This window comes from Polypterus senegalus, chromosome 2 (assembly GCF_016835505.1).
Source record: "Polypterus senegalus isolate Bchr_013 chromosome 2, ASM1683550v1, whole genome shotgun sequence".
NCBI classification, from domain to species: domain Eukaryota; kingdom Metazoa; phylum Chordata; class Cladistia; order Polypteriformes; family Polypteridae; genus Polypterus; species Polypterus senegalus.
The window spans coordinates 78,482,109-78,505,513 of NC_053155.1; the positions used below are offsets into that span (position 1 = coordinate 78,482,109).

At 37.6% G+C, this 23,405-nt stretch overlaps 2 protein-coding genes across 3 annotated transcripts in view; both read right to left on the minus strand.

The window, feature by feature from the left end:
• u2af1 (U2 small nuclear RNA auxiliary factor 1) overlaps window positions 1-1,459 on the minus strand; it is a 52,428-nt gene extending 50,969 nt beyond the window's left edge. For both annotated transcript variants that reach the window (XM_039744043.1, XM_039744045.1), the window contains exon 1: window positions 1,356-1,459. In XM_039744043.1, the coding sequence (XP_039599977.1) occupies window positions 1,356-1,399 (44 nt within the window). In that variant the 5' untranslated portion in view covers window positions 1,400-1,459. The remainder of the gene's footprint in view (window positions 1-1,355) is intronic.
• Window positions 1,460-8,850: 7,391 nt separating this feature from the next.
• The window catches only part of ilk (integrin-linked kinase), a 49,557-nt gene continuing 35,002 nt past the window's right edge, over window positions 8,851-23,405 (minus strand). The window contains exons 9-13 of the mRNA XM_039744042.1: window positions 22,613-22,740; window positions 19,767-19,888; window positions 18,778-18,877; window positions 17,355-17,485; window positions 8,851-9,822 (exon numbers count right to left, since the gene is read on the minus strand). Coding sequence (XP_039599976.1) covers window positions 9,673-9,822; window positions 17,355-17,485; window positions 18,778-18,877; window positions 19,767-19,888; window positions 22,613-22,740 — 631 coding nt within the window. The 3' untranslated portion in view covers window positions 8,851-9,672. The remainder of the gene's footprint in view (window positions 9,823-17,354; window positions 17,486-18,777; window positions 18,878-19,766; window positions 19,889-22,612; window positions 22,741-23,405) is intronic.

Sequence of the window (23,405 nt, forward strand, 5' to 3'; positions counted from 1 at the left end):
TGCATACATCATAAACACAAGCGTACAAAGAAATACACACACACACTCTGCGACTATGTTTACCTTGAAGAAATATGTAATACGGTATACATATATAGAATTACACTTTTAAACAGCAAAACTAATTTGCACGCCTGAAAAAAGGTATTTTTCTCAAACATTTTAATTATAATGGTACCTCGTATTAGACCGTTTTCAGAGCCGGTGTTCTGACGAAACATCCTACCCATCGAAATGATCTACTCACCAATACTACGCATGCGCAGACCAGTTTTCTGCATAGGTATTTACTGTCAGCATTTTATTAGTTGTATATTTTGCATGTGTGACTTTTAATCTTGTACAGGCCATTGTATCCATGCACGGCTGTCTCTCTTTCGGGCATTAAATGATGCATATAGAATGAACTGAGAAATGTTAGCATTTCCATAAATTTGATAGACGACTTCTAAATACAACATGTTAAATGATATGGTATAACGTTATAAGTTTAATGTTACGATTTACAATAAACGGATGGGTGTAACATATACGGTGTATATACCGTATCTGCCATTTAAATAAACTACGTTAGGATACTTCGACATAGTAGGACTAATCGTCTGAACACCGGCTCAGTTTGACTTTGTTTATACCAACGGAGCCAGGTGCCATTCAAATTAAGAGGCACACTCAAACACGCACTAACCAAGTTACAGAACTTAGACCATGGGTGTAAACTACGATAAAAAAAAAAAAGGAAAAGAAAACCACTCAACCCCTCATGCACAAACGTGTAAACTCCAGTGTGGCAGTTAACAGGCCGTGATTGGAACTGTGCGACTTTATAATGATGAACAACATTGATAAACTCGTAAATAAATTCCAACTTAAATCTTCTGCAACTGGAGGGTACATGAACGTATCCCTGTTCAGACAGCATGCATGTTTTATGCATGCGCATAGCAAAAAAACCTGCTTTAGTTTAACTATGCGCTTACGCACCGCGTGGAACAAAACGTGCCGAGAAAGCAGACAATGGCGAATGGGTTAAATGAAAACCCACGGATAAACCAGATAAATGTAATGCAAATTACATGATTCTGTTTTCCATAAAATAATTGATCAGAAAACGATTACATGCATGAATATATATTTCACCTTTACGTTTTAAATAAAAGTTTAGAGAGCACTTCTCATAATAAAACACAAATTAGGGCCTAGGTTTTCCACAATTCCATTATTAGGGATAATCGGCAAATACAATATAAAATGCACAATATTAAAAAAAACATTTTTTTTTTTTTGCATTATATAGCGATTCGAGACTTCTAGTTGCATATGAACTTCTCTAACTATTCTAATTTTTAACTTACTTGTCCTTTTCTGTCCCGAAAATGGACGCCAAATACTCCGCCATCTTCAGCCCCGGGAGCCACGCAACGAAAGGCCGCCTTCGACGTCATCAATTATACCCTTCCGTGCGAATTTGAAAGATACCGGATGTTGAATGACGTCACTGCGAAAGCCTGCGAATAGGAAGGAGCCGCAACGCATGACTTTAAATATATAAAAGTGTATTTTTCACTTTTTGCATTACACCTTACAGTAGTTGTTAATTTTACTCGACTTCGGATGCATAATTAAGTAATAGTTTAATACAATGAGTCTAATACCGTCTGGGCAAACAGGGACCGAATTACTCATTTATCTATATTTAGTTCACAGTTCAGTTCCAGTAACTGCCACTACTACGAAATTACCATCATATTTAAATATATAGAATAAAATGACTGCAGCTTTCTAGCAGTGAAAATAAGCAATTGTATAATTTATTCTTTCATACTTTTCGCATCTGACTTGCTTAGAAATTGCTCCATTTAACATAATGTTAACACACGTGCTTATAAATTTGGCTGACTAGATTGTCGTGGTTTGCAAAACGTAGCACAACTCATAAATATAGCGAGTGTGCTGGAAGCAACTAAAACTGCAGAGCCTTTTGGGGAAAGCGCAGGCGCACTACAGTGGGATTGTCACGGATCTCGTGTTCGCTCATTTTGCGCGCCGTTTCTCTTTTGAATTGACGCATGCTCCGTGCAAAATGCCGCCCTCAGTAAACCTGCTGGGGCAGCCCGCCTGTCTGCTGTTTCCACACGCACAACGATGTCATGACGTCTGCCTTCTAAGGCTGCAGGTGTATTACATGTTATTGTGGTTTTACTGGGGAGCTCTGTGATTGACGGCGGAGAGTATACTTTGTTAAAACTGTATCGAAAAATGTCACTTGTTAGTTGTATTTTCAGTCGTTTTGGCGAGCTTGTTCTCTTAACCATAAATTCTTAAACGGGAGTTCATCGACAAAGAAAAATGGAAAATAAGATTTAATACAATATCAATAATAATAATAATTAATTACTCAACACCCAGTAACAATGTACAAAGACATGTAAAAAAACAATTTGTTAAAATACATGTAATAATTCTCTTTCACACTATGAGTGATCCCATGCTCGTAAACATTTTCCACAGCAAAGGCTTTGTTGTTGAACTCAAATTACAGTTCTGCCATATGAGTGATCAAAAAAAAAAAATCCTTACCTGTCATGACCACCCCTTCACCCTTTTAAATTGGGGAGGAATTTTATTTTCGCAGTTGCTGTTATTGTCCTGTAAAACTTAGTTTTCCTGTATGTTACATGCCTTTGACATGGTCAACCACAACATCCTTCTTGCCAGCTTCTCTGATCTTAGCATCGCTGGGACTTCTCTCAGATGTTCTGATTCCTACATCTTGGGCAGATCCTACAGTGTGCCCTGGCAGGGGGAGTTGTCAAAAGCACACCAGTCATGCACTGGCCTACCCCAAGGATCGGTGCAGGGTTCTCTACTCTTTTCTCTGTACACTGCCTCACTGGGCTCAATCATCCAATTGCATGGGCTCTCTTAGCAGTGCTATGCCGATGATACACAGCTGTACCTGTCATTCCAGACAATACAGTGTTGGCAGGTGCACAAGGTCGAGAGGTTCCGGCTAGATATAGTCGGGCTCACCTCGACGCACAGCTTGGACTCTGGAACCAATCTCCTTTAGAGGGGCTGGACTCTCTACCACTCTAGAGTTGCCCCCGGTGAGAGGTGACGAGTGGGTGTGGGCATACTTATTGCCCTTCGACTTGGAGCCTGTTCATTGGGGTTTACCCCGGTGGACAAGAGGGTAGCCTCCCTCTGCCTTCGGGTAGGGGGACAGGTCCTAACTGTTGTTTGTGCGTATTCTTAGCTATTTAAGTGTAATTGTTTTATTGATTGTAAAATTATGAGTTATTATATATTTTTACTTGTGGCAATCAACTTTTGTTATCTGTCCTATTACACTTGCTGAACAAACAGGCCCTAGACTAATGTTATTTGATTGTTTACCTCTTTTGAAAGTTAAAAATAAAATGAAAGTAAATGTAAATATAAATGTAATCATGCCAGATTAGAAGCAATCGAATGTTTAAAAAAAAACTTGTAGAAAGCATTCAATGGTAATCTTTATCTGCTATGCCGCCTTGCAAAATGAACTATAAGCATATAAGGCTGTCATCTATAGCATTTTCATATCTAGTGTCCCCCTTCATCTGTTCCACCAGAGAGGACACTCATTTCCACTGCTTGGCCTTTGCTGTAGAAATGCATGCCCCATGCCTTCTACTTGCAAAATGAATACTGGAGAGCAAACATTGTTTCAAATTTATTGTAAGAGACAGTAGAAAGCCTTCTATATCAATTTCATGTTTAATGTGCCCCTCTATCCCATCCACTGGAGGGAACTCTCATTTCCATGACTGGAGCAGAGCCATAGAATTGCATGTGCTCTGACTGCTGTTTATAAAATGAACACTGAAGAGATAAAATATGCAAAGTTGATTTAAAAAGATTGTAGGCAGTCTTTTATATTATTTTCATCTCCACTACGCCACTGCATCCCATCCACTGCAGGGGCACTCATTTCCACAGCTGGAGCAAAGCCATAGAAAAGTGTGCCCGCCCGCTGACTGCTGCTTACAAAATGAACACTAGACAGCTAAAGCTGTGCCCATTCTATTGAAACTAAATGAAGTCCTCTACGTCATGTCTACTGTGGCCTTCTATCCCTTCCACTGGAGAGGTCATTCATGTCCATGACTGGAGTAGAGCCATAGAATTACGTGCCCCATTACTGCTGCTTGCATGATGAATACTTGAATAATAAAATTGTCCAAAATTGATTTTAAAAAAGATTAAAGGAAGTCTTCTCTATCATTTTCGTGTCTACTGTGCCCTTTCTTCCCTTCAGCTTGAGGGGACTCCTGTTTCCTCAGCTAGGCCTTTGCCATAAAAATATTTGCACCCCCCCAAATCTTCAGCTTTCAAAATGAATGCTGAAATCATAAAATTGTTCAAAATGTATTTTAAAAGTCTTCTATATCACTTTCATGTCTACTGTGCCCAGTGTCTCATCCACTGGTGGGGACACTCATTTCCACGGCTACAGCACTAGATAAGTAGCACTGTCCAAAATCCACATTAAAAGACTGCTGAAAGTCTTCTACATTATTTTCAAAGTTTACAATGCCCCATTGACTTCTTAACATTAAAGACACGGCTGAGCCTTTACAGTAGAAATGTGTGCAACCTGACTGGTGCTTACAAAAAGTATGTCAGCAGGTTTCACTCTCTCTGCCTAAGAAAGTCTTGCTATGGTGTGTTGTTCAATAATGGTGCAATCCCACAGTGGATCATTCATGTTCACTTGACTTTGGCTTCAACTAGACTAATGGCAGAGCGCTGTGGTTGTGTATGTTCGTACTACCCATAAGCCATTGCAAATATGTTGTATTGCATCAGCTTCTATATGTTACGGTTACCTCGTGATGTTCAAATTGCCTATACTTTTTGATTTACTGTTGTACTGTATACTGAAATTATTAAATAGTATGAGAAAGTCCTCTGTAATACCAACTACAATTGCTTCTCCAAATTAATAGGTACAATTATTTATAACAATGAGTAACCTAACAACAATGTAACACAATTCCATATAATATTAGTGGCAATAAGTGTACAGATTAGTTCAAGAAAATACAAGATATTCAGTCAATCTTTTCATACCATCTATCCACCTTCTCAGCTTGGTTATTCCAACACACATTCACAAGACGTTCCAGCAGTACTGAGTGCAAGGCAAGAACCAAACTTGGACGGGGTGCCAGTATATAACAGAGCGCTGGCACAGTTGCACTGACATTCACACACACACACACAGTCAGTCCGGAGTTTCCAGCTAAGCTTACTTGCACATCTTTGGGATGGACAGAGCAGAATAGCTGTAGTGATGGAGGCCTAAGGCTCGGAGTTTAAAATTAAATGTGTAGGCGTGCACTCAAACTGCTACCTGCTAGTCAAACTGAAGCTGAAGTGCTGGTGCAACCTTTTTTTTTTTTTAACGAAACTGAAGTGAGATGATGTACACAGAGTGTTACATTCAGGGAATCAGTTAACTGTTTTGGACAGTGGAAACATTTTTTTTTTACTTTTTGTTTTTACTTCATCAAAGAGACAGATTATCACATTTTTATTACAAATTTTTGTAAAAAAGAGTCATATCTAAAAATAAGAGCGATGACAGAATACAATTACATGTATCAGCAGGGTGTTAGTCGAGTGTGTAAAATCGATGCGGCATCCGCAGTGATGCGGGCTCTGCATCGGTCTGTCGTGGTCAAAAAAGAGCTGAGCCGTAAGGTTAAGCTCTCAATTTACCAGTCGATCTACGTTCCTACCCTCACTTATGGTCATGAGCTATGGGTAGTGACCGAAAGAACGAGATCGCGAATACAAGCGGCTGAAATGAGTTTCTGTCTGGACTTTCCCTTAAAGATAGGGTGAGAAGCTCAGTCATCCGGGAGGGGCTCAGAGTAGAGCCGCTGCTCCTCTGCATTGAGAGGAGTCAGATGAGGTGGCTCGGGCATCTGATCAGGATGCCTCCTGGACGCCTCCCTGGTGAGGTGTTCCGGGCACGTCCAACTGGGAGGAGGCCCCGGGGAAGACCCAGGACACGCTGGAGGGACTATGTCTCCCGACTGGCCTGGGAACGCCTTGGGATTCTCCCGGAAGAGCTGGAAGAAGTGGCCGGGAGAGGGAAGTCTGGGCCTCTCTGCTTAAGCTGCTGCCCCCGCGACCCGACCTCGGATAAGCGGAAAAGGATGGATGAATGTAAAGCGTATGTTCCTTAATAGAATTTTAAAAACATAATTTAGTTAAAAATTGGTTGCTGAAATACCTTTCACATATATCAAACTACAACTCAAGTGATGTAAAAAATGCATTTCTTTGTAATATTGTTAGTTGTAGGTTATGGAGAGCTTGTAGTAGTATACAGTACTATACAGTATAGTTCATACATCGTAAATGGCATCGTAAATTAATAAAAACAGTAACCTATTGAGATTTATCTAAATCTCATGCTAAAATTGTTGCCTGAAATGGACCATGATGTAGAACAGGTCATTGTGGAGTTTTGAAAATAATTCAGTGTCCGAGAAATATTTAGGTTGTTTCTTGTGGAAAGTAAATCATGTTGTTTCTTCTTTTCAACAGCTCTCAGAGCCACCCTTACACGGCTACGTTTTCCATTTTCATTCATTTCCAGACAAGTGAAGTGACTTTTTGCTTCCTTTTCCTTGCGTTTTTTACTTTTTCAGTTATGAAGACCATGTAAGTCAAGTGGTACGACTTGAAACAGCAGAATTGAGTTGTTGCTACTGAGATCTCACAGGCTACTGAGGCAATGGTGAGTTCCCTACCACACTTGCAAATCTGCTGGCATTTCCCAATTTGCACTAGAAATTGTTTAACCATCAGAAGCAAGTATTGTACTAACAAATGAATAATAAATAGAAAATGTGCAAGCTGAAATAATCTTAAGGTAAATTTGAAACAACATTTTCAGTTATTTAAATCACACAAAGCGTCTCCGTTTTAGGATGGACAATTTGAAACTCTCAAATGGGAGTTTTTAAAGTTGTTAAAATTGTCTACAGTGGTCTATTCAATAATGTGTACCAAAACTTTAAAGAAAAATTGTTCCACTGGAAGCCTAGCTGTTACATGCAGACAGACAAAAACGCATAGCAATAAAAGTCAGAGTTTTTTTTTGCTTTACATGTGAATATACCTTAAAAATACAAAACACCACTGGAATCTGTTCAGAGATGGGTAAACAAAGGTATCACTGGACATCCAGACAGCTCCTTTAGGCAACATGGGGACCCAGGTCTTCAAAATCCTCAAAGGCCCCTGGAATTCTGATCCAACAAAAATCTTCCACTTAAGTAGGAAATCATGTTGTCTACAGGGTGCACGGGAGGGGATGTCAGAAGAAAGCAGGTAAGGAACGTGCTTGTCTACTTCCTCCTAAACTCCAACATCATCAGCCCTAAAGAAGATTAGACGACCTTCATCCATGCTCATAAGAACTCCTTTTTAAAAGGATTACCAACACAGCTAACCTTGTCTCTGAAGAATATTTGTAAAATCCAAGTTTCACTTGGTGTTAGTCACCAATTTCTATGCCGGTCATCTACCTAAACAAAGCATTTTCTTTGTGGTATCAAGGTCATTATTGGAAACTAAGAATAATGTCACAGAGAAAGGTTTGCTAGAATCTAGAAAACAGTAGTTAACACAGAAATGGCTATGAAACAGTGTGAACAATGGGCACCTGATCCGGTCTTAGCCAGATGTACTTTGTTCCTTATACTGCAAGTTAAGGCAGTCTTCATCTGTCTTCTGGAGTTACGTCTTCCTTTTAGTGGTTCTGTGCCCTTACGTTCTTTCACAATGATCCCCACCACATTATCTTCTGAGGCTTTCAAAATCTAAAAATATCCTATCATTGCATTAACTCAGTGAATTTCACATGGAAATCTATCCACCAGTTAGCACTCTCCCTTTAACAGTTGGTAGATTCTATGCAAGATCTTTTGGTCAAAGGGTCTTAATGCTTTTTTATCCACTACTGTCAAAGCCCATACTTCTGATACACAGAGCCATCTCAGACTCCTTAACCCGAGTGATTGTATGTTGATAACTAAGAAACTCCTCACTGTACTCAAAACTGGAGTAAAGGCAGACATTCAAGTATGGTCTTGTCAAACTTGATCAATAGAATTAAGCATCACAATTTTACAAACTATAGAAAGCTTTACACTTATTAACTACAGCAGTTACGTATGAATAAGGATACCTCACACCAAGATACATAACAATGCCAAGGCCAATGGAGACACAGGAACCTAATAAATAGTAAGGCATTAACTCCTTTCACTCTCCTCTGCCTTGGCCATTATCTTGTTGTCTGTCACCATGCAGCAATGTCTCCACAAAATTCAATAAGTTAAAACTATGTCAACGCATTCTGCAATAAATTGAATGGCTGGCCCAAATGCAAATGTCCATCAATTCTTAGAGAGTCCAGCCTTTAAACAGTAAAGTCTTCCAGTAGCCCATTCCTTTATCAGTACGTTGCCATAATGAAGCTCCCAGAATGTATTTCCTTGCTTTGGGATGAAGTCCAGCAGAGTGCACTGTTTGTTTTCAGGTACACCTTCAGTATTACAAGCAGCAGCAAGGGCAGTCAACTATGCTTTTGCACTTCATAATCCCCACACTCCCTTTGCTGAGACTGTCCAGTTTTAGGGCACGAGAAACCTCCAATAATTCAACCTCGCACACGCTTGCTGCTTACAGGCACTTCTTGGTAAGTACCCGCGGCCATGGCAGGAATACTGGTGATGGGATTTTGAGTGAGAACATATTGGTCAGGATCAAAACCATTTGCCACCATTTGGCTCACTTACAGTATATATATTTATTGTTGACATACTTTAATAAAAATACATACAGTATATAAACCAGAATTGTGTCCATTATAGGAAAGCACACCAATGCATCAGTCAAATAAAACTGTACTTTATAAACTAAAGTATCTTTCTTCAGTGATATAGTACAATAAATGCAAAATGTGTGTAAAGAATAACATATATATCTTTATACAGTTTTGTATATATGCTGTTGTTATGAAGAAAATAATTTAATTATACTTGATCACATGCACATGACCATAATAGGTATTTTCTTTAACTTCTTCCAAAATGATCCGAGATAGGGCAGGCTTTGGCATAAAGATACAAGACATTAAAATTATAAAAAGCAAAAACTTGAAGTGTTTAGGCAGGTTACAAATACAAGACACTCCGCCAGAAAGTAAACATGGCAATGTTATGCTTGTCTTTCTGGAAAACGTGTAACCTTCAGAGAATACTTGCTATAAATAGAGGTGAGTGAAAAAGGTGATTGTGACTTTTAAAAAGAAAGAGCAAAACAGAAGATAAATAGTCTTAGTAAAAAAAAAAAAAGGCACACTGGCTTTTTCACAGTGGCAGAAGTCTTAATTTAAATCCTTATTTATCAAACATAAACATTCCATTAATGTTCAAGTGTTTTTTCTTTTGTAACTTGCATCCCTTACTGCTGTACGCTTGAGTTAGTAACACTAACTGAGGTTACAGCAAACAAAATTTGTGAAGTAAATTAAATATCAAGACACTGCTCTTATTAAGTGGCACTTTAAAGCTGGAAAGTGGGTGTTCCAAATACTATTGGCATTTACTTGTCCTGCATTTTCTCAAGAATAGGCACAATCATATCAAATTTTGGTCTTTTGGCAGGATCCTCGTTCATGCAGATCTTCATCAGCTTACATATATGGGGTGAAATTCCTGGTGGGATGGTAGGTCTAAGGCCCTCAAGCGCAACCTGCCAAGCCAAAGAGAAATAGAATTAGAAGACGTTTTGTATAATGTTATAAAAAAATGAATGGCATATTTTTTCTAATATTCTGTCAGAGATTTTTTTTTAAATCATATGAAATGTAAATCAAGTCCTGTATAACTGTAGTAGTTGGGCATACAATCACAATTCAGTTACCTATATCAAAAAATAAATGTTCCTAAGTCTATAGTTGTTAATCATTTTGGACCCATGATAGTCAATTAAAACAGAAATTCTCTCTGGTTATAATGCCAAATCCACATCTGCAATAAAGGTTAAAACTTTTTTCTAAAACTGAGACTTAAGTAAGAAACTATTACACCATGTTGCAGAATTCATCTTGGCTAGGCTGGTGCTGCTGTGTTTTGCCAGTTACATAGCCATACTGTACACACTGTTATTTTTTTTAAATTTTATTGTAATCATTCCATACAAATAGATCAACTTTTACAAAAAAATAGGATTGAAAACAAGTCGCCTCACACCCCTGAGAGAGAGAGCATGGCCAACAAAGTTAAACGTATGGCTTGTAAACATACCTAAATGAATGAGCTTAATATGGCAATAGAGATGAATGGAGAAGAAAAAGAAATGCAGAGATAATTGCTCCCTCGTTGCATTAAGAGCTTATTCTAAAATATTATTGATTAGATCCTGCCAGGTTTTGAAAAAATTCTGTACAGATCCTCTAACTGAATATTTGTTTTTTTCCAGTTTCAAATACAGTGATCCCTCGCTATATCGCTCTTCAACTTTTACGGCTTCACTCCATCGCGGATTTTAAATGTAAGCATATCTAAATATATATCACGGATTTTTCGCTGGTTCGCGGATTTCTGCGGACAATGGGTCTTTAATTTATGGTACATGCTTCCTCAGTTTGTTTGCCCAGTTGATTTCATACAAGGGATGCTATTGGCGGATGGCTTAGAAGCTACCCAATCAGAGCATGTATTACATATTAACTAAAACCGCTCAATGATATAAGATATGCTTCCCGCGCGGAGCTTGATTGTTTGCTTTTCTCTGTCTCTCTCACTCTCTCTGCCTGACGGAGGAGGTGAGGTGTGAGCAGAGGGGCTGTTTGCCTAGAGGATACGGACGCTCATCTACAAAATGCTGCTTTATCATGGTGCTTCTGCATATTTAAAGCACGTATTGATTTTTTGCTTTTCTCTCGCTCTCTCTCTCTGACATTCTCTGCTCCTGACACGCATTCTTTGAAGAGGAAGATATGTTTGCATTCTTTTAATTGTGAGGAAAGAACTATCATCTCTGTCTTGTCATGGATCACAGTTTAAACTTTTGACTAAAGGGTGTTATTTCATGTCTAAAGGGCTCTAATAATGTTAACAGTGTGGGAGAGTTTATAAGGGCTTAAAATATATAAAAATAACCATACAAACATATGGTTTCTACTTCGCGGATTTTCATCTATCGTAGGGGGTTCTGGAACGCAACCCCCGCAATCGAGGAGGGATTACTGTAGTTTAAAACATTGGTTTCCCACGGACTTAAAAGAGGAGAGTTAGGATTCTTCCAGTTTAGCAAAATAAGTTTGCATGCCAAAAGTGTACAGAATGCAATCACAGTTGGTTTGTCCTTCTCTACTTTAAACCCATTTGGAAGAACACCAAACACAGCTGTTAATGGGTTAGGAGGGATTGTGACACCAAGGCTGTCTGAAAGGTAATTAAAAATTTTGGTCCAGAATAATGTTAATTTGGTGCAGGCCCAAAACATGTGGGACTTGATTGCAGCGTTTGCAGGTTGGATCTTGCCCTGGAAACATTTTGGACAGCTTTAGGCGAGACAGATGTGCTCGATATATACAAACCGGATTCCAAAAAAGTTGGGACACTAAACAAATTGTGAATAAAAACTGAATGCAATGATGTGGAGTTGGCAAATGTCAATATTTTATTTGTAATAGAACGTAGATGACAGATCAAACATTTAATCCGAGTAAATGTATCATTTTAAAGGAAAGATATGTTGATTCAAAATTTCACGGTGTCAACAAATCCCAAAAAAGTTGGGACAAGTAGCAATAAGAGGCTGGAAAAAGTAAATTTGAGCATAATGAAGAGCTGGAAGACCAATAAACACTAATTAGGTCAATTGGCAACATGATTGGGTATAAAAAGAGCTTCTCAGAGTGGTAATGTCTCTCAGAAGCCAAGATGGGTAGAGGATCACCAATTCCCACAATGTTGCGCAGAAAGATAGTGGAGCAATATCAGAAAGGTGTTACCCAGCAAAAATTGCAAAGACTTTGCATCTATCATCATCAACTGTGCATAACATCATCCGAAGATTCAGAGAATCTGGAACAATCTCTGTGCGTAAGGGTCAAGGCCGTAAAACCATACTGGATGCCCGTGATCTCCGGGCCCTTAAACGACACTGCACCACAAACAGGAATGCTACTGTAAAGGAAATCACAGAATGGGCTCAGGAATACTTCCAGAAACCATTGTCAGTGAACACAATCCACCGCTGCCAGCTGAAACTCTACAGTGCAAAGAAGAAACCATTTCTAAGCAAGATCCACAAGCTCAGGCGTTGTCACTGGGCCAGGGATCATTTAAAATGGAGTGTGGCAAAATGGAAGACTGTTCTGTGGTCAGACGAGTCACGATTCAAGTTCTTTTGGAAATCTGGGACGCCATGTCATCCGGACCAAAGAGGACAAGGACAACCCAAGTTGTTATCAACACTCAGTTCAGAAGCCTGCATCTCTGATGGTATGGGGTTGCATGAGTGCGTGTGGCATGGGCAGCTTGCATGTCTGGAAAGGCACCATCAATGCAGAAAAATATATTCAGGTTCTAGAACAACATATGCTCCCATCCAGACGTCATCTCTTTCAGGGAAGACCCTGCATTTTTCAACAAGATAATGCCAGACCACATTCTGCATCAATCACAACATCATGGCTGCGTAGGAGAAGGATCCGGGTACTGAAATGGCCAGTCTGCAGTCCAGATCTTTCACCTATAGAGAACATTTGGCGCATCATAAAGAGGAAGGTGCGACAAAGAAGGCCCAAGACGATTGAACAGTTAGAGGCCTGTATTAGACAAGAATGGGAGAGCATTCCTATTTCTAAACTTGAGAAACTGGTCTCCTCGGTCCCCAGACGTCTGTCGAGTGTTGTAAGAAGAAGGGGAGATGCCACACAGTGGTGAAAATGGCCTTGTCCCAACTTTTTTGGGATTTGTTGACACCATGAAATTCTGAATCAACATATTTTTCCCTTAAAATGATACATTTTCTCAGTTTAAACTTTTGTTCCGTGATTTATGTTCTATTCTGAATAAAATATTAGAAGTTGGCACCTCCACATCATTGCATTCAGTTTTTATTCACGATTTGTATAGTGTCCCAACTTTTTTGGAATCCGGTTTGTAATTCCGAGTTGAATAATTGTATGCTTTGCGCATATGGAACTCAAGTGAAGTCTCTGCATTGCTATTTTCCACTCCTTTTCTGATATAATGATTAAGAGATCTTTTTCCCAGTTTCCTCTTGAATCTTTAAAAGGGAGGGACTGCAAAATAATTTTATATATTGCAGAGATGGTGTGTAAGTCCTTGAAATTGAGCAATATTTTTTCCGGCATGGAGGAGGGTGTAAGATGAGGAAAATCGGGCAGGTTCCGTTTAACAAAGTTCCTAATTTGAAGATACTGAAAGAAGTGTGTGGCTGGAAAGTTAAATTTGGAATGTAATTGTTCATAGGATGCAAAGATGTTGTCTATATAAAGATCTCTAAGCAATTTAATCCCAAATCTTTTCCAGATATTAAAAACTACATATGTTTTGCGAGGGTTGAAAGAGGTGGTTCTCTTGCAGAGGTGCCACAGATAAAAGATTCTCCATCTTAAAATGCTTTCTACATTGGTTCCATATTCTGAGTGAGTGAAGCACAATTGGGTCATTAGTATATTGCAGATAACTTGCATTTATTGGGGCACAGAGCAGGGAATATAAAGAAGTACTGAAGGATTTTACTTCTATTGCGGACCAGGCCTGTGTATGTTCATCTATTTGTGTCCAGGTTTGTATAGCTTGTATGTTTGCTGCCCAGTAATAAAACTGAAAGTTGGGTAGAGCCATGCCACCTTCTGCCGTAGGTCTTTGTAGGGTCGCTCTTTGGATACGTGGATGTTTTGAGTTCCAAATAAATGAGGTTATTGTTAAATCTAATTGCTTAAAGAATGACTTATTGCTGTATATTGGAATGTTTTGAAATAAAAAAGAAGCTTAGGAAGAATATTCATCTTTGCGTTAATTCTTCCAGCTAGAGTGAGATGAAGGGTTGACCATCTATGCAAGTCTTGTGTAATTTTTTCCATACAGACGGTGAAATATTGTTGATAAAAAGCTGTATTTACTTGTGATATTTACCCCTAGGTATTTAAACTGATCTGCAATGATAAAAGGTAGGGTGTCCAATCTATTATTATATGTTTGAGAATTCACTGGAAAGAGTACACTTTTATTCAAATTAATTCTGAGACCAGAGATCTTTTGAAATTCTGTAAGTGCTGTTAAGACTGCAGGCACAGAATTTTGTGTGTCTGATATATAGAGTACCATATCATCTGCATATAGAGAAATTTTCTGTCCCAGTCCTTCTCTGAAAATTCCCTTTATCTGATAAGAATTTTGACAATGAACCACCATGTCTGGTACCACGTTCTAATTTAAAGTAGTCTGAACAAATGTTGTTAATACAAACTGAAGCTTCTGGATTGGTATACAGTAGTTTGATCCATGCACAAATGTTCAGGCCAAACCCAAATTTCTCTAATGTAGTGAAAAGGTATTTCCATTCAATCATGTCAAGCCTGGCATGTTCTTCATCTATTCTAGTAGTTTTGTTTTTTTTAGCTCTGATACTTTCTTGGTTTGTAATTTATTCCTGTCGGAAAGATATTAAATAACCTGTCCTCTTAAGGAGGTCATTAGAGTTCCCCACAGTATTCCTGCAGAAACCTCTGAGGATGTATTTATCTCTAGGAAGAAACTGATTTGTTTGGATATAAATTCAGTAAAGTGCTTGTCTGCTAATAGAAGTGGGTTAAGACGCCATCTGCGAGGTGAGCGTGTGGGGCATAGTGACTTTAGTTCCAAGATCAGAGGTGCATGGTCGAAAATAACAATAGCATTGTACTTGCAAGATTTAAATCGTAGGCAAGAAATTATTATCTATAAAGAAATAATGAATTCTTGAGTAGCAATGATACACTGGTGAGTAGAAGGAATATGTTCTTGAGTTTGGGTTTAGAAATCTCCAGGGGTCTGATAGGTTGTGGTCAGTTACAAACTGTATAATTGTCTTTGCAATGTTAGATGTTATCCCTCCTGTGACAGGAGTCCTATCTAAGAGTGGATTTAAAACACAAAGTCTCCAGCCATTATAATTTTATGAGTGTTCACATTGGGAATGGATGCAAATACATTTTGCATGAACTCCTTATCATCGACATTAGGTGCATAAACATTTATCAAAATCATTTTACAGTTAAATAAGTTGCCCATGACCATCACATATCTCCCTTCAGGATCAGATACTAGATTGCACACATTGTTTATACTTATGCTGCACACTGCCATAGTTTTCCTTTCACAAAAATGGAGATTGCCCCATTAAGTTTGTTGCATTTCCTAACATGACTTGTATTATCATTATTTATAATACCTCATTTATAGTAAAATAAAGTTACACTTCACAGTAGTTCCAAGAAAAACAAATATTAAACTAAAGCACTTAATTTAAAGCTACACAATTTCACAATATTCATTGGAATTCTGTTATTCTGTTCCCACGGTCCAGGGTTTAATTGGAAATTAAATCTATTTAGGGTGGCACAGAGGTGATGCCACTGGTTACTTATTGTTATTAAATCACAGCTATGAACACGTGGTTTTGATTCCTGGAATATGTGTACATATATTTGTTCTCACATTCCAGATATGTGTTGCATTAATGAATGACTCTAAGCTGGACTGCCAGAAGTGTCTGTGGCAGTGTGTGCCTGACTGCTCCCTGTGCTGCACTGGGCTCCTGTCTAACACCTAATACTATAAACTGTAATGAAAGATTGGAGTATTCATAAAATGAATGAAAAGCTAGATCGACAAAATGCAACAAATTCAGAAAAAATGGAAAATGTAAAAATTATCCTTATTTATGCCCATGTCTATGTTACTTTTTTGTTGTTTGCTGCACATTCATGTTACTTTAGATACAAATGCTGCCACAACTTTAACAACACAACAATGTGAGACAACACATCTTACAAAATACATTTATTTAAAAATAAATATAAAAAACATGGGAAGGGAAACAAAGGATTAAAAAAGGTAAAATACAAAGCTCTAAAATAACATTTCTGCCAACACTCTTGAACTAACCTGTCCACCACCTTTCCACTACAGTTAACTGTACTGGTCACACTGTAATCCTACAATACAAATTAGCGGTCCAACACAAATTACTGCAGCCATCGGGGGTTTCTGATGAGAATTCTAAATATGGACCTGCTAAGAGGTGATAAAGACAAGGCTTCCCTGCTAATCACCCAGAGAATACCCACCCCATCCTCCATCTAAAAACATATTACGTATTTAGGTATAGGGTCCCATGAATAAAACCTATAAAATATTGCCTATAAATAAGATATAGTGGTCATATGCCACTTCAAGACTCATGTTATAGGCTGAACTGGAGAAGGCCGTGGTGCTTCAAAAGATTGAGTATTATTTGATCAGACAAAATGTTACTCATTTTTTTGCTGCAGAGAAGTCAATAAACACAACATATGCATTTTGAAGAACATGTGTACTTGGTGTAAGCCAAGGCACCTTCTGCATAACCTTTAGAGTGGGAGACTCGGTTAACTAAACTTCAGCAGCTAAATTGATTTTATTAATTTAAATTTAAACAGGAAATCCTAGGCTTGTTCACTGTTGTTACATCTATACAAACTGAGTTGGGAAAGTCTTACATACACAGTGAGTGTTTCACTTAGAGATGTAGCCAGCAGGTCATTAAGCACATTGAGTTTAGATAACATCTGCACAAGTGATACTGGAAAATCGTATGCAGAAAAATATGGAATGTTGAAAAGAAAAAAAAAAAAAAAGTTTTTTAATATATAAAAATACTGTAAAAACAGCAAAACTGGTATATAGCTATAAAAAAGAAAATGATAACACAAATACATGGTGTCTTTTAAACTAAGGGTTTTAGGTTGAGCTAGGGAACTACTTCATCTCAGTTAGAGCCAAAGGACAAAGAATAACATTATTTCTATTTATAAGTGTAATGAAAGTTGACATAAGCTGGACAAGCTTCAAAATACGCCCAACACTAAATAAGATGCTGTATTAAGTCATGTGTGGCCATATATGACAAAGCAGTATGCATGCATAACTTCTGAATGGGTAAGGAAACAAAAATGGACAGGCATATGTCCTCATTTCAGTCATTTACTATATTCGTACCTTCATGCCAATTTCCATGTTAGAAAGATCTGCAAATGGTACTTCACGTGTCACCAACTCCCAGAGCAACACTGCAAAACTCCACATATCTGCAGATCGGCGATTTATTTCTTCTGGCTTCTTTTGCAAAGCTATTAAAGGACAGTAAAAAGTCTGCATTATCAATTTGATATTTTAATGAACTAAAATGAAATAAAATAAATAGATTCTGTACTGCTTCTAATATTTTTATACTACCGACTTCATTACCGAGAATGTTTGTTCACATATGTAGGTAGATCTAAATCATGTGCGTTTCACTCTCAACTGTTTTGAAGTGTTCATATTGCCATGAAAACTCACCATGCAGTGCTCCTAACATAGATGAGTACCTACGGAGGTGATCAGCTGATGCTGTGGTTTCTTTCAGTGTTGGCATGTGAGCGAGAATGTTGCCTTCCAAATGGCTTAAAAGAAACTGCAATTTTCTCATGAAAGCCTTCACCAGGCTGTACATTTAATGTGTAGAAAGTCCCTTGCCTTGTAGATTGGTATTTAGTTTATTCATTAATGCAGTCACATCAATAGCAAATGCAAGATCTGCCAACCAGTTGGAATCTGAGAGCTATTGGAGTTCCTTGCCTTTCTTCTCACAACACTCTTGAATATCTGCTGTCAGGTCCCATACTCTTTTAAGCACTTTGCCCAAGATGAACCATTTGACAACTGTGTAGTAGCCTGTCACCACATTCAGTTTTATGCTCCTCCAAAGTGCAACAAACTGATTGTAATTAAATGTGTTTATTTGGTTCTTTGTGAATCTACAAGTACGTACAGGATGTACATTTTATATGTAAGAGTATTTTTTTTCCTTATTAAAAAAATTAATGGATGGTCCTAGAGGTGTTTTTGGATAGACTTTTTAAATAAGACTTTTTTTGAAAATAAATAACATTCGATCCGACAGTCGTATTGGTCAGACACACTGCATAACATATATCCTAAACTGCAGCCCTTGCGATTTTCTAATTGCATTGTTTCAAATTGCAGTTTTGCTTTGTAATCAATTAATCGTTTATCCCTACCCATACTCAGTTTATACCAAAGTTATATTAGTAGACACGTTGAAAGATTTATTGATAAATATTAATTTTATACAATATACAACAAAGCCATATCAATGTGCATTTAAGCAACAATGTGTTCCTTTAGCAAAAAAAGTCTTCACAAATGCTTAATTAAGCCACATACAGTATAGAAAAGTTGTTTTTTTTGATTAAATCTAAATGTTATTCAGTACTGCTGGATTTAATTTTTTTTTTCCCCCAATGAGTGTATTTTTCTGAAAAATAAACAGCACAAACTTCTGAATTTTAATCTACAGGAATGTTAAAAACACAATAGGAAGAAATATATACATATGAAATAAAAAAAAGAACAATACCCTCTGGGGCAACCCAAGCCGGAGAGTACATTCTTCCAGGGCACTGGAATGAAAATTTAACATCTGCCATGCTAATTCGAGCAGTCATATCTTCATCAATCTGAAACAAGGTAAACAAATAGGAACATTTATATTTGTTATGAATTAACAATAATTAAGTGATAAAAACAGAATAACATGAAAGAACGCAGAACAGATTTCACTGATACTGGACTTTGTGATGCCTGCAGCTGGCATTTACTCCTTGAACGCGTGTCATTAACAGTCATAGATTAAAAAGGACTATGGCGAATGAGGACACAGAACAGTAAGATTGGAACATACGTGCAAAGTGCTTTTAATTCCTGTCAAACAGAGTGTTCAGAACAAAGAGCAGAAATGCAGAAATCAGAGACATCCGCTTCTTCCACCAGTCCCTCAGCATCTGTAAGACTCTTGGATTAGATGGTGACCCTAACCCCCGCCATATGTACCATTGCTACATGTGGGGCATCTTCCCCAACTGCCAAGTCTCCTCTCCACAGTACCTTCTCTGCCACGATACTGATTGACTTCTGTTTTTCTTCTCTATTTAACCTCCAGTCTGTTTTTGTCTTCTTAATTTTCCTGTTTATTCTTTTCAGAATGTTTATATCCGTTTTGGGTGCAGGAGAGCACCTCTTAATGACCCGCGAAACATCGTTGAGGAAAATCAACCATGGCCAATAACGCCTTCATGTACAAATGTGAACAGCCAATTTCCAGGGCTGCTTGGCTTGACATCCACACATACCTAACATCCACGAAGGCCTAGCACACTGGCTTCATCATTACAGAAAAAAACACACACACACACCACATTGTCTTTTGCTACTTAAGGTATTTTTATAATCAATATTGCTTCAATAAAATGTGCAGTGCAAACAAAAGAAAACAAGCCACTTCAATCTCAATCCCCAACACCCCTCTGCTATCACAACAAACACACAAGCAAAAATACATATGCTTACCATAATGCTTTTGCTATTTAAATAATGGCGTGGAATCAATGGCTCCAAAGTGTGCAGAAAAGCCATCCCTCGAGCTATATCGAGTCCAAACTTAACAGCTTGAGTCTGATCAACCACAAAGTCTGTATGGTAAAGAAAACTAAATAGTTTAAAAACAAAGTACAGTACTTCCTGTTTTTAAAAGGACTACAACAATAAAAATTACATTTAGATACAACACCCCTTCAACATACAAGAGCAATTTTCCGGTCAGAGCTTATGAGGCTAAAATAGGTGCAAGGCACAGAATGTTCAAATTATTTTTTTTCCTCACAGCTCAACGTTAGCAGGTCTTCAAGAAAAAACAGAGATTATTTCACTACTTAATGACAAAAATTGAGACGGGAAGTATTAATTCTTGCAATGGAATGTATAAAAACTTCAGTCCTTTAATTATTAAATTATTTTGACATTGTTGCTGTAAAATGGAACGTCTGACTTTATCGTTTGTACACAAAACGGCCACCCAAAGGTCACAACTGGGTCAACCCAAGCAGTTTTAGAAAAACATACTTTGGAACGTATTCAAAAATGTATCACATTAATACAATATAATGAAAGAGCCATGATCATAAGTTGCAAGAAGAAAGTACATGCTAAACTTTACCATTCTTTTTAAATTTGCTAGAAGAAAAAACAAACACTAAAAAGGTTCAAATACCAAGGGCCTTGGGTACTTGACTGCCTAAAAGCAGTTTACACTTAATATACTAAAACTGAATTATCTATCCACATCTGAGTACTGTATACTGAATGCAGAACAGGCACCAACCCTGGCAGCTCTGGGCACTATATAGGAACTGGTCCTCTCAGGTCCTCTCAGGGGTGTCAGTTCATCAAAGAGCACAATTACGTATTTATTAAGTTTACTAATGAAGAACCAGTGTGGAGGCAGCAGCATTAACCAGTACATCATGGGGCTGTAACTCTACAAATATTTAACCATTATCAGATTCAACACTGGTAAAGTGATGCCTATTTACTATGATTATTGCCACAGTTGAAGTGAACTAAAGAATAGTTTTTACTGATAATGGACAAACCAGGTGCTCTTAGATTAGTCCACTGATCTATAATCCTGCTGTTCAGGGCACCATAAACTGACCAGCAAGACTAACATGAGATGCTATCCTATCGATAACTACCATTTTTATATTCTCTTTCTGAACAGACTCTGGCCCAGCCACTCCCCCACACAACTTCATCCTGAACTGGATTTATGCAGTTCTAAGAATGTTATGTGAAGGTATGTTAACAGTATTTTAGGGGCTTGTGTAATCCATTCTGAATGGTAGCGATGCAGAGAAAGCTCAATGATGCAACAAGGAAATGATTTATTTTTGAGATGCGTATGCATTATATAGTTTACTCCGATACTCACTTCTTTTATCTCCTGGTCAGGTAGTAGATATAAACACCATTGTGTAACTAAAATGTACCCGAACAAGCAGCATGACACTAGTCTTGCAGAGCCAGCTGTATAAAATATACATCTGGAGACAACCATAAATGACATTTCCTTAAAACTGGGAAGGAACAATTAGATGACTCAATGAATGTCACATTTCAAAGCTAACCCAATGTCTCACAAATGTGGAGATCAAAGTAGTGATGGTATTCTTAGTTAAACTGGTCCAACAGAGAGCAAGCTTCTGATTACAAAGAACGGTCTACACTGACAGCATGTCTTAAAAATAAACATAACCTGTTGCAATGAATAAAACCTTTATGTAAAATCACATTATACACTGGCAATCAAAGACATCAATAAAATAGTAATTAAAGTGAACAATACATTGTTGTAGGTGCCATATGTGTGCCCTGTTGTTCAGTTATGACAATGTCATTGGACTCGATGTAGGGTTGAAAGAATTAGTAGCTATATTTGTGAAAAAAAAAAATTGCAAAATACCCAAATAAACAAATTTGCCTAACGACACAAGCAGAATAACATGCTACGCAGCATCCAACTTCTGACAGCATGCCTTAACAATAACTAAAGGATGGTCTAACTGAAAGTGCAACCATGATAGAATATAGCCACAGAGTTTTAACATGTAGTTATCCATAAGCCCCAATGCTTCTCATAAACTATATCTGCTGTTGCTATGCCACATAGTGGTACAACAGTTAAAATGGCAGAGAAATGTAGCAGACAGAAACACTTCTCAAATGCGTGAAGTCAAGCAGCTGTAGTGGTCTATGTGTGTCTGTGTATGTGTGCGCACGCACGTGTGACTGTCTCTTCTGTCAATGCACTCTTTACAATATACAAATTACTATTAAAGGTCTGTTACCTTGTATTACTGAAATCCTTTTTTTTCTTTATTCTGTCAGTGTCAAGTCTTTTGTTCAGTTTCTTTTGCTCTCTCCCTGAAATCAAGGCTGTCAAAAGTGCTGTGAAGTTATGTGGAGTGGGTTTTTAGGAAGAAACCCTGTAGGCATAGCCTTTTCAGCACCGGTTTTCAATACAAACATTTTAAAAAGTTGTCTGTAGATGTGCACTCTTTTTCGAGAATCACATCTGGCCTGACTAGACCAGCATGACACTAATGTATCTTAGGAAAGCTATTGGGAAAACACACATATTCTAAATCAAAACTCACTAATACATGTTTCAGATTAAAATATATTTCATATATACAAATAAACACAAATAACCAAAATAATCTTTTAATCAAGAGTCAAATGGGGTAATTCAATTATTGGTCACTATTGAACAAATGTTTTTTTACAGGGTAATTACACATATATTATGGACACCAGTAGACACCATATTGAATATAAAAATAAAAAAAATCTCTTACTTGTTCCCTCATGAAGCACATTGTATAGAGAGCCATAAGGCATCCAATGTGTGATGATGATTGGCTGTGGCGTAGGAGGAGTCTGGCAGGCACCAAGAACAGGAAGAACATTTGGATGTGAAAAGATTCTGTAAAGAAAAAGGAAAAAAAAAAACCAAAAGCAATCACCATAATTTGCCAACACCTAATAATATTATCATCAGTGAACAGGTAACTGGGCATTAGGTGTACTGTATTGTTCATTTAAGAAGTGAAATGCCTGGCTAATATCCATTGTAGTGGTGCCTGAGTCATTCCAGTCCATCTATGTATATCAGAAGCTTAAGAGTATACGCAACTGAACTCCAATTTGGATCTGATAAAAGTTATATATCTGAATCAGAGGGGCATATAAAGAAATCAATATCTGTTTGCCTTCAAATACCATCCAGGCAGCTGCTACTGACTAGGTATTTACAAGGCAAATGTTTCCCAATGTTGCTGTACTTGTGGTGTAACACTAAAGTTGTAATGCTTCACAAACATAAAAAGCAACATACACACAAATGTCCATGGGCCACTAAGATAAGCACAATATATAGAATAAATCTTAGTTTAACATAAATCATAGATGTTTAATCAAAATTACTCAAGATTATACTTTTTTTTTTTATCTGAAATACCTCAATATTTTACCATGCTCTATCAGTAAGACTAATAAAATCATCTGTGGATACAAGTGGCTTATACTTTATATAGCATTTGTCACTTTAAACAGGATTTACATATTATATATGTGCTTACATCTGGTTAA